The sequence below is a fragment of the Apodemus sylvaticus genome, chromosome 3 (genome assembly GCF_947179515.1).
Source record: "Apodemus sylvaticus chromosome 3, mApoSyl1.1, whole genome shotgun sequence".
NCBI lineage: Eukaryota > Metazoa > Chordata > Mammalia > Rodentia > Muridae > Apodemus > Apodemus sylvaticus.
The window spans coordinates 25,195,879-25,211,115 of record NC_067474.1 but is presented as its reverse complement, the minus strand read 5'-3'; the positions used below and the strand labels follow the sequence as shown (position 1 = coordinate 25,211,115).

At 47.6% G+C, this 15,237-nt stretch overlaps 1 protein-coding gene across 1 annotated transcript in view; it reads left to right on the top strand.

The window, feature by feature from the left end:
• Nucleotides 1–9,749: 9,749 nt before the first annotated feature.
• Nucleotides 9,750–15,237, top strand: part of Esrp1 (epithelial splicing regulatory protein 1) — a 49,521-nt gene continuing 44,033 nt past the window's right edge. Inside the window, exons 1-3 of the mRNA XM_052176080.1 lie at nucleotides 9,750–9,886; nucleotides 10,411–10,539; nucleotides 11,714–11,827. Coding sequence (XP_052032040.1) covers nucleotides 9,755–9,886; nucleotides 10,411–10,539; nucleotides 11,714–11,827 — 375 coding nt within the window. The 5' untranslated portion in view covers nucleotides 9,750–9,754. The remainder of the gene's footprint in view (nucleotides 9,887–10,410; nucleotides 10,540–11,713; nucleotides 11,828–15,237) is intronic.

Sequence of the window (15,237 nt, the reverse complement as noted above, 5' to 3'; positions counted from 1 at the left end):
ATATTAATTATTAAATTTTTTTCCTTAGGGCCAGAAGATAACTCGGTGGGTAAAAGCACTGCACTGGCTGCACAAGCCTAGTGACCCACATTTGGTCCCCAGAACCTACGTGAGAAGCCATGCGCAGCAGTGTGGTGTGCACCTGTAATCATGGCTTCCTTACAGTGGGATGGGAGGCAGACAGGAGAGAGAAGATGCTTCAGAGGAGTGGCAGCAGGAATGGAAGACACCCAACCTCAAACAATAAGCAACAAGGTGGAAGGGAAGAACCAACTAACTCTCCCATGCTGTCCTCCGACCTATACACACACACACACACACACACACAGAGAGAGAGAGAGGGAAGAACCAACTAGGTCCCCCATGCTGTCCTTGGACCTACACACACACACACACACACACACACACACACACACACACACACACACAGAGTGAGAGGGAAGAACCAACTAAATCCCCCATGCTGTCCTCGGACCTATACACACACACACACACACACAGAGACACAGACACAGACACAGACACACACACACACACACACACACACACACACACACACACACACACACGTACGTACACGTACGTACGTACGTACGTACATACGTGCTGGTCTCAGTCAAGAGCAACTCCTAAAGTTTCTCGGTTTGCTGTGAGCCCTCCAGCGAGTGAGCAGAGCTGCAAACAGAGCTCTTTTTGGTTTTTTTTTTTTTTTATTTCACCTTGACTAGTGGAATCCTAAATCCATTTCCTATTGGCCAGGAGGAGCGTGCCTATCACAGCTGGAGTCCCCCAGAGCCCGGAGCTGAGAGCACTTGCCCTGTTTATGCATTTGTTTTCCTGTTGAGCTATTTGTTCATCCCTCCCACTGAGCAAGCACCTTGTTTGTTTTTAATCACAATTGCCCTAACGTCTTGTTAGGTGCAAACTAGCCTGTGCAAGGTAGAAGGTGCAAACTAGCCTGTGCCAAGTAGAAGGTGCAAACTGGCCTGTGCAAGGTAGAAGGTGCAAACTAGCCTGTGCAAAGTAGAAGATAAATGACTGAATACATTGACCAAGCCCAACAGTCTCTCGGAAGTCCACAGGTGAAAAAGCGTTGCTGACGGTACACTGGAAGAATCAGATATAGACCCATCATAAAAAGTAACTTCCTTGTCTCCAAACAGCAGTTTCTGCCAAATGTCCTCTCTCAATGTAATACTATATACTTCAAACACACATGAGGCAAGGAGAGACCGGTTTCCTGGTCCATGGGTTATATTTTGCCAGACTAGCAACGTTAAGCCTTTGTCAGTCAAAGGGGAGCTGAGCTGATGATGAGGAAGCCTGAGACTTAGGAATTTAGAGTCGATATTTCCTTTCCCTAAACAACAACAAACAACAACAACAACAACAACAAAACTCAGCTAATTATCACTCACACTCCTTATCTTTCGGCTTCTTCACACTTCACATTCCTTCTGGTCCCACACCTTTAACTCCTCCCCCTTCTACCTTGGAGTCTTTAGAGTTTCATCAGAATTGCTTACAGGAGCTGGACAAGTTTGCTACAGGGCACAAGGCCCAAGTCCCACCTGTCTACCCCACCCTGACTTAAAAGGCAGAGCCTGCTGCTAAACGGTTTCTTTTGGAACCTGTAAGGAACAAGTGAAGAGGGTATTGTACAAGGCCAGTGTAAGGATGGAGGAATTTCTGGGGGCACTGTTTACCCTCTAGATGCCTAGTGAAACAGTGCATATATCTGCACTTTTTTCTAAATTTGCCTATGACAAGCACGGTGCTGGGGTAAAGTCTCATTTAAACACCTTGCCAGTGTCTTTTGCAGGGGCTGAAACAGAGACTCAAGTAGCTCAGGCTTGCCCCAAACTTCCCACATTCAGAAGAGTGCTGGGCTTGGTATCTTAAGACAGAGCCTGAGAGTCAATGGTTTTGTGGTTACCTCAAGTAACCTTGACATTCCTAGTAAGTCCTCTAAGTAGACCCTTCCTGGCTCGTAAGTGTATTCCTTTTAAGGAGACACTTTATATGTCCACATTTTCTTAAAGCCTGTGAAGTACGTGTCATCTCCATAGGTGAGAAACCAAGTCCTTTTGAGACCAAAGAACAAGTCCAAATCACAAAATAGCTAGCAGCAGGACAAACTATTAAACTTAGATTTTCTATATTGATAGTCTATAATAATGGCTATAATAAAGGCTCAGGACAATAATTTGTCTAAATGTGGAATACACAGAATAATTAATAGAAAATTATGATTTAGTCATCCTATCATTTTTCCCTCACCTCCCCATTGCAGAGATTTGCCCTGAGAACAAGGCGTCCTACAACCCTGTCTAAGTGAACATCTAAGGACTGTCAGTGACTGCTGACAGCTAGCTGCAGAATAGAGATTTTTTACTTGGTATTTAAAAACTGAGATGCAAGTTACATACTATACTATTTCTTCTAGTTGGGGGTTCAGGTTCAGTGTTCTTAGTACATTCACAAATGATCACAACCATGAGCACTAAGTACTCTATGAATACTTTCCTACTTTCCCTTTCTGAAGTGTACATAGGGAGACCCCAGGATCCTGCAGGCTGGTATTGGGCAGAGGAAAGTGCAGGGGTCTGCTGGTTGCAGAAACCAGGCCAGCTCTTGCTTTCTGGCTACCGAGCATGCCTGGACATAGATGCTGTCTCAAACATGTGACTGAGTGTTTCCAACATCCTGACCTTACTTCCTATCTGGGAGAGATTCTCATTCAGGATCTCGCTGTCTTAGTGGGGAGGTCAGCAAACTCCTGCTTTTGAAAGGCTTGGCTAGTAAATGGCACAGGGCATTAATGGACACTGCCAGAAAGCCGGGCTTGTTCATAATGGGGTTTTCTGTTGCTAAATACAACATTCCAAAGCGGGGTTGAAAACTTCAGTCCCCAGGTGCTGGACTGCCGGCGGGCGCCATTGTTCCTTGACATGCAGTCCTCCGGTCCCCTCTCTGGTGGGGCTCTGTGTGGCATGCATGCTCTGGCTTCTCAGTTCTTGTCAGAGTGGCATCTCCATCTTTTCCTCCCAAGCACTAACTCCTCAACTCCTGACAACAGGCCAGCAGGTGAGTTCCGCAGAGAAGCAGCCCACGTTCTGCACTTGACGCCTGTGTGTTTGTACACATGATCACTTTTGAAGGCTTGCATAGGTAACAACCAGGTGTGGGCAGATGAGACCCTAAGAAAGGTGCAAGACACTGCAAATGAAATTGGAGCCGTTCATGTAGCTGCCCTCTGGCCTCCACGCGAGCCACCCACTTTAACCGTGACGGGAAGCTCAACGCCAGCCTCAGGTACACGGAAAGGCTGTAAGACGACATCCTTCCTCAAAACAAAATCCCCTAAAATAACAAGAAGTTCCATTACTAGCATCACACAATACCCTCACACACTTGCACACATACACACTCTCTCTCTAAAAGGGGATAATGAAGATAATTAAAGAACAGGGAAGGAAGAGGTTACAGCTGTTCGGACCAGGAAAGGTCACTTAACAGCAACCTTAAAGCATCTGAAAGGACTGTTACACAGGACAAGGGGAAGAGGCTGTACTGAGACGCCCACTCCCTTACAAGCACTCACTGTTCTTGCAGAGTTTTGAGCCCAGCACTCACATCAGGTGGCTCAGAGCTACCAGTAACTGGAGCCTCCAGGGACTTTAACACTGTCTGGACCAGCACCTACTCATGCCCCAACCCCAATTAAATAAACAATTAACCTCTAGCCAACAAAACAAGAACAAACAACAAAACAAAAACAAAAAACTTTTTTTTTTAAAACCCTTTTTCTATTTACTAAAGAAAAATCTACAAAAACGTAATACTTCAGGCCTGAGCCCTGGCTTAGCAGGTAAGACCACTGGCTGCTTTTCCAGCTTCTGAAATCTCATAACCACCAATCACTCCAGTTCCGGGGGATCCAGGGGATGTGAGGCCTTTTCTGGCCTTAGCAGGTAGCAGGCCAGAAATACAAATACATACAAATACAAATACGCCAACAGTACACAGCCACACTTGCAGACAGCTCACCCGAACACACGACACCATCCTAGAGGTGAGGGCGGCACAGCTAAGTACCCGCATGGCCACAGCCAAGGACCCAGTTGACTAAAACAAACCCTTATGTATCTGAAGTGATCTTAACCTTATACAAGTCACAGAGGAGAGTACAGAGTACCTGCAGCTGGGGCTGCAGCTCTTACCCAGCATGGAGGACAGAGTCAGACCCTGGAATTAATTCTAGCACTGAAACAAGGGGAAGAAAACAATCCCTCACCAGTTCCTCAGCACAGTCCTGCGCTTGTTCCACGTAGGGATGGATTTGTCTGAGTCTTTGGAGAGCCATTTTCTGATCACTTTCCTTATCCATAAAATTTTCATTCATACTTCCTTGAAACAAAGATGTGCTCCAGTCTAAGCAGTGATACTACATTTGTGAAATTAAGAGTGATACAATACTATATAGTCTACAGATTTTAGTGAAACATGCCTGTCTGTCCTTTGAGCTTTTTTTTAAACTGATTTTCTGAGGCAGGGTCTCTCTGTTATAGCCAGGACCCCCTGATCTTGATCCTCCTGTCCTCCAAGTGCAGGGATTATAGTCTGTACTGAGATGCCCACTCCCTAACCTAAAGTCCTTTGAAGGAAATGAAAAGAAAAGAAAAGAAAAAAAGAAAAGAAAAGAAAAGCACAACAAAGCAGGCTGCCTGCTGACCAGTTATAGAAAACCTGAAGCTTACATTTCCTGTGGCCCAGCCACCTGGTGGCCTGCCCCATTAGTCCTAGCACTTGGGAGGCAGGCAGAGGCAAATGCATCTCTGAGTTCAAGGCCATCCTGGTTTGTAAGTCAAGTTCCAGGATAGCCATGGCTATACAGAGAAACTCTTGTCTTGGAAAAAAAATTTTTTTTTCTGCTGTGACCGTGAGCTAGAATCGCATCTTTACCTTGATGAATTAACACCTAGGCTCGTGAGATGAGGCTGCAAATTTGCGTATATTGTTACAATTATGTTAGGTCTCGAACCCTGGAAAATTGGTGAAGTGCTTATCAACATCAAAACTGGCTGCTCCCATATATCAACCACCCGTGCCTCATGGTAAACGATTGGATTTTTTAAAAAGATTTAAAAGTTATGGAAGTTCAGTTCCGAGGGTCTAAGAAAGTGTTCTAAGGTGGAAAGTGTAAGTAAGTGGTGAAGGAAGATCCCTTTTTTTTTTTTTTTTTGGATTTTTGGACTTGGTTTTTTCGAGATAGGGTTTCTCTGTGTAGCCCTGGCTATCCTGGAACTCTGTAGACTGGGCTGGCCTCGAACTCAGAAATCCGCCTGCCTCTGCTTCCCAGAGTGCTGGGATTATAGGTGTGCACCACTATCGCCCGCCCCAGCATTTATGAAGGTCTTAAAAAAGGTATTTTTAAATGTGTAAATGTAGCCCGGCGGTGGTGGGCTGTAATCCCAGCACTCTGGGAGGCAAAGGCAGGCAGATTTCTGAGTTCAAGGTCAGCCTGGTCTACAGAGTGAGTTCCAGGACAGCCAGGGCTAAACAGAGAAACCCTGTCTCGAAAAAAAACCAAGTCCCCCCCCCCCCCAAAAAAAAGATGTGTAAATGTGGGCTGGAGAGATGGCTCAGTGGTTAGGAGCACTGATTGCTCTTCCCAAGATCCTGAGTTCAAATCCCAGCAGCCACATGGTGGCTCACAACCATCTGTAATAAGATCTGATGCCCTCTTCTGGTGTGTCTGACGACAGCTACAGTGTACTTATCTATAATTAGATATAATAATAAATAAATCTTTAGGCCTGAGGGAGCAGAGGTCCTGTCCTGAATTCAAATTCCCAGCAACCATATGATGGCTCACAACCATCAGTACAGCTACAGTGTACTCATATACATAAAATAAATAAATATTTAAAAAGACGTATAAATGTAAGTTATAAAGATCTACAGAAGTGATTTAAGGTATATAAAAATGAGAACCGTGTCAGATTTCTTCCCCTCTGTGCTATTGTTATGGTAAGATGACAAAGCTCAGGAGTTTTAACATTAGTCAGGAGAGTTCTGATAAGCTATTAATCTATCCCCTGGTAAAGGATCGACTGCATCGTAGTCACAAGCTTAAAATTTGAAATATCCTTTGGTTATCTTTTTTTGTTTGTTTGTTTTTGTTTTTAAGACATGGTTTCTCTGTGTAGCCGTAGCTGTCCTGGAACTCACTCTGTAGACCAGGCTGGCCTCAAACTCAGAAATCCGCCTGCCTCTGCCTCCCAAGTGCTGGTATTACAGGCGTGCGCCACCACCACCTGGCCTTTGGGTATCTTCTAAGTATAGATTTTAAAACGTTTCTCTTTGTGCTAAAAACATCTCTAGAATTCAAAGAATTCATATACTTCAGAAAATCTCATAGGTCAAATGCACTCCAGCCGCCTCTTCGAGGGTGGGATCTCTCCTCTCCTTGGGCCTCCCCTCCACTAACTACCAGGTCCAAGGGCCTGACCAGCTCCTAGACATTACCTTCTCTCCCTAGTCTATTTGTCCCAGCAGGTATCAAATTAACTGCCTACAAATGCTGGGCCCAGGTGCTGCTCCGGAATCGGCATCCCAGACAGCCCCAAAGTAGCTAGCCCTAGGTGGTCCAGCTACCCAGACTGCTCCAAAGCCGCTGTGCTTCTCTACACCAGGCAGATGGGGAGAACCTGGGCATCCACCCAGCAGAGGAAACAGTTCATACTCATCTCTTCCTGTCCTTGGTCAGCATTCCAGCTTTCTTGGGCCCCTGACAAGGCTCCAGTCTCAGCCTAGTAACGAAGAGACAACCCCTTTACCGGCAACAAAAGCCTGGGATGCTAGGTCTTAAACCCCAGGACCCCTCGGTCCCTGCCTGGCACACGGTCATCTGAGCGGGTATACAGATGACCCCCTACCTGCTTCCCGGTGCAGGCACTGCGCTGGGCTGCCCTGCTACCAGTAACTCAGCTCTTTTGGCCTCTCGGGCACTGCTGCTAGTTCCCCTCTATCGCCCCCTTCTCACATGGCCTGGCTCAGCTTCCTGTTTCTTCTGGACCCTTCCACAGACCTCTGGCTACGGCCTCCCTCATATCTCTAATCTCAATCTCTATTTTTCGAGAGTAGGTTTCTCTGTGCAGCTCTGGCTATCCAGAAACGGGACTTTTTGACCAGGCTGGTCGCGAGTTCTTAGAGATTCGCCAGCCTTGCCTCTGAGAGCACTGGCTGAATACATCTTTCTCAATCCGTACCTAGAAGCAGTCACGTCCTTTCCTTCCGTCCTTCCTTTTTATCATTCAAATTGCTGTATTTGTTGTGGGCAGGGCAAATGCCAGGCTGTTACAAGCTCTGAGCATCTACCCAAGAACAGCAAACAGCAAAACCCTTTGTTAAGGGCAATCCAGTTGGGCAAATTAAATTAAAAATTAAATTTAAAATCTAAAAATTAAAAAAAAAACGTTACAAACAGAGACTCCAGCTTTTTAAAATGAGGGATGAAAAGTCTCTGCCAAGAGGGGCAGCTGTGAAATTTGTATTATTTTCCTGTTGCGGCATCTCTTAGTAAAAGCGCCGACTTTAGGTCTTTCGTTCTTTAAAACTTGTTATAGGAACGATGGCTCCAAACTCCAAAGTCCTGAGCCGCTTCAGGTGCGGCTGTAATCACTTTCTCCGCAGCCTTCGCTTGCCTATCGTGGGGCCTCCCGGCCGGTGTGCCGCGCGTGCCCGCGGACTCTCGTGCCCAGTCCAGGTGTTGTTGCCTCTCCGGAGGGTCCAGCAGAGCAACCGAGCTGGCCTCGTCTAGAGAGCCCCGGGGCGACGCGGCTCCGGAGAACCGGCTCGTCCAAGCGGCCTCGCCCACTGCAATGCAATCTGGGTCTGGGTGGTTTTTCCAGATTGCCCGCCCAGTCCCTGCCCCCGCGACTCCTAGGGAGCAGGAGGCAGGCTCAGAGACTCCGGGGCTAGGGCGGGGCCGGGAGAGGCACCGGGGGACTCGGGTGCTGTGCGCGCGCCAGGCCTCCGCCTGCTCTCCCGGACGCGGGTGCCACCAGTCCCGCCGGCCCCCCGCCTCCGGCCGCACCTCCTCCTACCGGGAACCGCGCGCCTGTGACTTGTCTCCCACTCCCCGGAGCCTCGGCTCCCACTGGGAAAGTGTGGTCTCTAGGTTGTCCTGACAAGCGTCCCCAGGAGAGCACCAATCGGTGCCTGCGGTTGCAAGGGTGTGGCCGCTTCATTTCACTGGAAGAATACGCAAGGCCACACACCTGGCGCCAAGCTAGTAATATTTCAGACGGAATTCGGCTCCCAAGAATAGGCCGGTTTGAAACGGAAAACTCGAGGGCACTCCACCGAAGGCACATTTCTAAAACGTCAACTTAGCCTATCTAGCCCCTTGGTGGCTCGCGGTGGGGCTGGGGTGGCGGCAGAGGTGGCGCAGGAGTCAATGGGAATAAATTGGTCAAGTCACACGCTCCAAGAACAAAAGGCAGGGCATTTAACGAAAAGTGTGTTTCCCTGACTCTTGAAAAACCTTTATGAGGGTTGCGGGACAGATGCATTTCTTATCCGAAGCAAACCACAGTTAATTGTGCCCGGGTCCTAGATGGCGTTCCGGTCTCGAACCAGCAACCAGCACGACGAAGGTGTAACAATTAAAGTGATGAGAAGGCGCTTCAGGGTCGTTTCTGCCGAGGTTCCCCAGATGCTGTGAGGGCTGGGATTGCATCCCAGGACCTGTCTAGCCAGCCGAGCGTCGGATTCCCAGCTCGGGGGTGGGAGGTGGGGGTGGCGGAGGCTCGCCCCGAAGTGGAGAGAGCGAATGCCAGCCTCCGCGCCGTGAGGGCTGGGCCGGCGGACACCTTCCTCAAGCTGTTTGCACAGAAAGGTGTGCTGGGCTCAGGAGCCGCATTTGCCGGGTTCCGCAACTGCCCGCACCAGCTTCCCGGGCAGCCGCAGACTGGTCCCGCCCAGGCGCCGCGCCCCGGGCCTCACCTCTGGCCTTCTTTTACCTCTAGGCGCCTTGGCCCTTCGCGCGACCCCTCCGCTTCTTCCCCCCCCGCGGCCATGCCAACCCTCCAAATCCCTCAAGGTTGCGTCCTCCAGCAGGGACCCTTCTGGCCGTCGCGCCCCCTCCCCGTGGTCTGGCCTTGGCTACCTTCCTGGTGACAAGTAGCTCTTCCCCGCCCCTCCCCTCGCTTCTCCTCCCCTCCCCTCCCCTCCCCTCTAGCCCTTGCTTCCCCATTCATCCAGCCTTTGTCTCCCGCCCTCTCCTCTCCCTCCCCCAGCTCCCCCCACCACCGCTGCCACGTCGTGGTTTGAAGGAGCCAATGGGCGGGCGCCGCCAGGTGTCTTTTACCTGCACCACGTGGGGGAGGGGGAAAGGGGCGGGCAGGGAGGCCACATCCCAAAACAGAAAAGCTTTCAGCCATTGCGCGCGCCTCCCGGGGGTGCAGCCCGGCTCCTGGGTTTTCTTCTTAGACGCACGAGCAATTGGATACAAAAAGGGCAGGCCTGCTGCTCCCTCCTTCCACCCCCCTTCCTGCCCAGGGTGTGGAGCGCCGGCCAGGTGTGGGCTTGGGTGGCAGGTTACCGCCTTTTGCCCTGGCGGCCTCGAGGAGGGGGGTGGGCGCTTTCTTTTTTCTCCTAGAAGAGGGTTTTTAGCACAGGTTTTCTCGTTCTCAATTCCAACCCCACCTCGCCTCCCGACCCCCCCTCCCCCTCCCCAATTATCGTCATGACGGCGTCTCCGGATTACTTGGTGGTGCTTTTTGGGATCACTGCCGGGGCCACCGGGGCCAAGCTGGGTTCGGATGAGAAGGAGCTGATCCTGCTGTTATGGAAAGTCGTGGATTTGGCCAACAAGAAGGTACTTTACCGTGTTCGGGTCCAAACGAGGAGTGGGGGCAACAACTTTATTGTAGAAAGTTGGAGAAAGGGTAGTCGATTTCCTTTTCTTTTTTCTTTCTTTCTTTCTTTTTTTTTTTTAATGTGGTTGCACGCTTATGAAGTGGGGGCCCCCGAGGCCTAGAGAATCTGTAGTAGAACCAAACCTGTTCGCCAACAGGTTGGAGCCGTTTAAGTCTTCCCGAAACCTGGTCGGGGAAGAAAGGCCTCGCGCTGCCGAGCTGCGTTCTTTGCGGGTCGCAGAACCGCCTATACCAGGCTGGTGGTTCCCGGGGCGCTGGGGTCCCTTCCTTGGCCTGGGTGACTGGATCCGGGTAGGGTGGGGGTGGGGTGGCCAGATCCCCGCGCGTCTAGGGAGCTTTGATTCTGCTGTTAGGTGCCAGTAGAGGAGTTTCGAGCCGTCCAGGAAAAGCCAGGGAATTGGAAGGATTTCCGTATTGAAAAGGGGGAAACTGACCCCTTATTTTCCACCCCTTATCCCCCGAGGTGGGACAGTTGCACGAAGTACTAGTTAGACCGGATCAGTTGGAACTGACAGAGGATTGTAAAGAAGAAACTAAAATAGACGCCGAAAATCTGTCTTCCGCGCCGCAGCTGGACCAAGCCCTCCGACAGGTGACAGTTTTGGCCAGGCCACGCCGCCCACCCCATCCAGGTGGCACCCCCCACCCCCCAGACTCGACCCAACCCTACGGCTCCACGCCCTCGTGGGGCCGTCTCCGCTTGTTTCTGGGGCGGATGGCGAGATTCCCAGCCTCGTGTGTGGGAGTCCGGCCTGGGGGCGGGGGGGGTGCTCTGGGGGGGGCTTGACTTCCCGACCCCCAGGGTCTCGGGATTGAGATTTGCTAGAGCTCCTGTTGCCTCCTGTGTAGTTCTCTGGGCCGGAGAATCAGCCGCGCGGATTACCCCACTGGTCGCCTGCGAAGTTTCAGGGCCAGCTCCAGCAGCTCCGAGCTCAGACTCTCCTGGGTCTGTAGCCCGCCTCTGACTTGAAGGAGCAGTGCTGTAGAGGGTTAGACCCTTAATGGTTAGACCGCGCTAGTGCTAGCCATGGCTACAGTTTGGTTTGCACCTGAGTGCCCGCCTGATTTTAGCCGAAGTTTGAATTTCCAAAGGTTTAGCTTCCTCATTACTTCTTTAGTGCTTTGATTGGGATGGAACCCATGGTGCGTGTACAGACCTGTGAGGCTGTTTGTTGGGTCATCGTGGAGCTGGCAGGATCCCCTAATGAAATTGAGGTGACCTAAAAATTTACTGCTCTGGGTGCTGACGGTTGCTAGAATCCGGAATAGGGCGGGTCTCAACACCTGTGCGGCACCCTGTGCTCTGCCTTCTCCCGGCCTCTGCCTCAGCACACCAGTTTCCAATTAAAGGAATACATCATTTCTAGAGTGTTTTCTAAGGTAATAGCCGCCTAACAGAATTTTGCTTATTCAGTTACCCCGCTTGTTTATCGGATATGGATTCCTTAAACCTGAAACATCCAAACCTTGAAAAAGTAACATTATAAAATGATGTAATCTGAAGGCAATCTGCTAAAAGTGACCTGATTAGTCTTATCCTGAGTGACATCAACTCTTGAACAAAACTGCAGATTGGTTGGAAAGCTCCCTTGCCTGTGTGAAAACTGCAGAGGCTCCCGGGAAAAGGGTTCTTTGTGATATTACTCTGGTGTGCTGCTTCAGTCTTCAGGAGGATTTTTCTCTGGTTATCCTCAAGTTGGACCGCTTTGGTATGCTTATAAATTCTGCTTTCGTTGCATCTTTGTATGTGTCTCTTGTTCTTGCAGTTTAGCCAGTCAGTGAGCAATGAACTGAAGATTGGGGTAGGGACCTCCTTCTGTCTGTGCACTGACGGGCAGCTTCACGTCAGGCAGATCTTGCATCCTGAGGCTTCCAAGAAGGTAAGACTGCAGGGTTCTGGAGAAGCCGAAGCTCTCTGAGAAACAAACAAAATCAGTCTGTTCTGGCTTCTGGAAGGACAGGTGTACTTTCATTCAAATTATCCAGCTCTTAAAGAAGTCAGAGTGGGGAGGAGTTAGTTGTGTAATAGTGCAGATTTTCGTTTTGGAAAGATTAAAATGTTCTGACTCAAAAGGATGGTTACAGTTACAAAGTGTTAGCGATGTTGCTGTACTTGCAAGTGAAGAAACTGCAGGTGCTAGCTTAGTGCCTGAACTTAAGAAGGGTTAACGTTATTATGTCGATTTTACCACTTTGTGGAGATGTCTGGGATAGTAGTAATTTATAGGTATCCTTTAGTGATTTAAAACAAGTTCTTCGTTTCCAGCTCCACATCCTCTATTTTCCAAAGCTAATAAAACTTTGAATTTCAATCACTTAAAGTAGAAAAGACTGGTATATTACTGCATTGTGATAATTAAGACTGCTTAGTAACAATTACCAACATAAGCAGTATATAATGTTTTAGAACACTTCCCTTGAATTGGAAATAAATGTTCAAAACCAAATTTTATAGTTTTAATTTACTTTTTGTATATGTGTGAATTTTTTGAGACAAGGTCTCCCTCTGGAGCCCAGGCTAGCCTCAAATTCATGGCATTTCTGCCTCATCTCTGCTCAGATTACAGGGGTGCGCTGACACCCCATATCAGTGGGGTCATCATTACTAACTTTTCTCATGTAGAAAAAAATTTTTTTTGGATCCACCGTCTCTCCCCGGGAAGAATATCTCTGAAGGACAATGAAGAACACAGACAGCTCACTGGGGAGGCCAGTCTGTGCTACTGTTAGTTCCTATTAACAATTCAGATTAGCTGTGTTGTGCACCGCAGTAGGCAGGCACCGAGGCTGAAAAGGTAGGCTGTGGTCAGGGAGGGCATTGTGATAGCAACACACAGCACAGCATGGGCAGCTTGTTACAGCTGGCTTGTTTGCCTTCCTTCCCTAAAGTAGGGAAGGCTGGTAAGTTAGTTAAATATATAATCATTTCAAAAATGTCTGCAGGAGACTCTCCAGGTCCTCCACCTTGAATTGAAGGTTGCTCACTGCTTTTATAGGACTCTTAGTAGCCAGTTGATGTCATGGGATGGTATATTGCTAACTGTGTCACAGAGTCAGCAGTGCAAAGGAGGAGTCCCTTCCAACCCCCAAGTCATAAGGAAGGGCCAATGATTCCTTCTTTCACTTTTGGCAAGAAGGAAATAGTTGCAATGTTTTGAGACGGCCTTATAGCTCAGGCTAGCCTTTTACTCTGTATATCTGAGGATGACCACTTAAGAGCCTCCTGCTTCATTTTTTTCTTTATCTTTTTTTTTTATAAAGATTTTATTTATTTAGTTTATTTATATGACAAGACACAAGTAAAGGGCATCAGATCCCATTACAGATGGTTGTGAGCCACCATGTGGTTGCTGGGAATTGAACTCAGGACCTCTGGAAGAGCAGTCAGTGCTCTTAACTGCTGAGCCATCTCTCCTGCCGTTGCTTCATTTTTTTTTTTTTTTTTAAGTTCTGGGTTACTACTGGTAAGGGCCGCTGTTCTCAGCACAGTTTCTTTTTTTATTATTTTTATTTTTTTGTAAGGATAGCATTGCATTCAAGAAAACTTGTAGAGAAAAATTAAGATAGTTTCCTGAGCTATTTCTATTAAGATAAATTAAATATGAAAAACTAAAAGAAATAGCATAATAAAAATGATATATGTTCATTTTATACACAAAATGGTAAAACATTGAAAAAACAACTCCCAAACTTTTCCCTGACTTTAGCATATTACATATTCTCCAGACTTACGTAGGGAAGCATTGTTTTTGCAAGCAGCATTTATACTATACACCCTGTTTAGTTTGCTGTATACTTTAGTGTGATGTCAATATATTTATAAAAAATGAAGGCTAAGTGTTTTAAATGGGAATAGTGATTTAAACTGATGTTTTCCTATTGTGTGAATTATTGCTAGAGATTATCATGATCATAGGCATTGTGAGTACTTGTGGTTTATGTAGTTCTTCAAATCTGTTACTAAGGTTTGATAATTCTGATTTTAGATACAATTTGAGAAAATCATACTGAATAGAATCTGCTAAAGGCTGTGTTACTGTATGTTTAGCAGACATTCAGAACATGTATTTCCTGACTGGAGAGAGAGAGAGCTCAGCAGTTAAGAGCATTTGCTGCTCTTGAAAAGGACCTGGGTTTGGTCTCCAGTAACCCCCCACGGTGGCTCACAACCACATACTTGATTCCGAATAATCTGAAATCTATAGAACTCCAGTTCCACAGGAGCCCTTGCCTGCCTACAGCCTCCGGGCACCAAGCCTAGCCTGCCTGTGGTGCACATACATACGCGAAGGAAAAATACATATAACATTTTTAAAAATTAAAAAACCTACATATTTATTTTCTCTAAACAGCAAATTGACATTTCAAGTTAATGAACACAAACTGTTTTGAAAAAAATATTTTTTAACCATCTAGGGCTAGAAATGGCTCAGCAGGTAAAGATGTTTGCCTGCAAGCTAGACAGAGTTCAGTCCCAAGCCCCACATAGTAGAAGAAAAGACCCTGACTTCCCCAAGTAGTCCTATGACCTCCACATGGTTCAGTGGCACGTGTGTGCTCCACCCACCAAGTCATGATGCCTTCTTGTTTTTGAATTGTTAAAACTGTCTGTGTCAGGTGCTAGTGTACCGCACTGTGCATGTTGAGGTCAGGGGATACCTTGTGGGGTCCCTGTGGGTTCCAGGGATCAAACTCGAGTCATCAGGTTGAAGCAGTGAGTACTTTACCCACTGATCTACCTTACCAGCCTGTGGGATTGTTTTGTTTTGTTTTTTTCCTTTTGTTTTTCTTTTCTTTTTTTTTTTTTTAAAGATTTATTTATTATATGTAAGTACACTGTAGCTGTCTTCAGACACACCAGAAGAGGGCATCAGATCTCTTTAAGGATGGTTGTGAGCCACCATGTGGGTGCTGGGATTTGAACTCATAACCTTTGGAAGAGCAGTCGGTGCTCTTACCCACTGAGCCATCTCTCCAGCCCCCTTTTGTTTTTCTTTTTAAGATTTATATATCAATGTTTTAAATATGTATTGGTGTTTTGCCTGTGTGATCCATGTGTGTGCATGCCTGTGGAAGCCAGAAGTAGCTTTCAGACTCCCTGGGTCTGAAGTTGCCAGCGATCATGAGCTATCTATCGTGTGGGTGCTCAGAACTGAACAAGTGCTTTTAACCACTGAGTTCTTTCTCCAACCTTATGATGCTTATTTCTAAAAATACAAAGGAATTTTCACGTATAGCCAGAATAATGAGCAAAAAACCAATGTGGAACTATAATTTGGCACAAAATCAA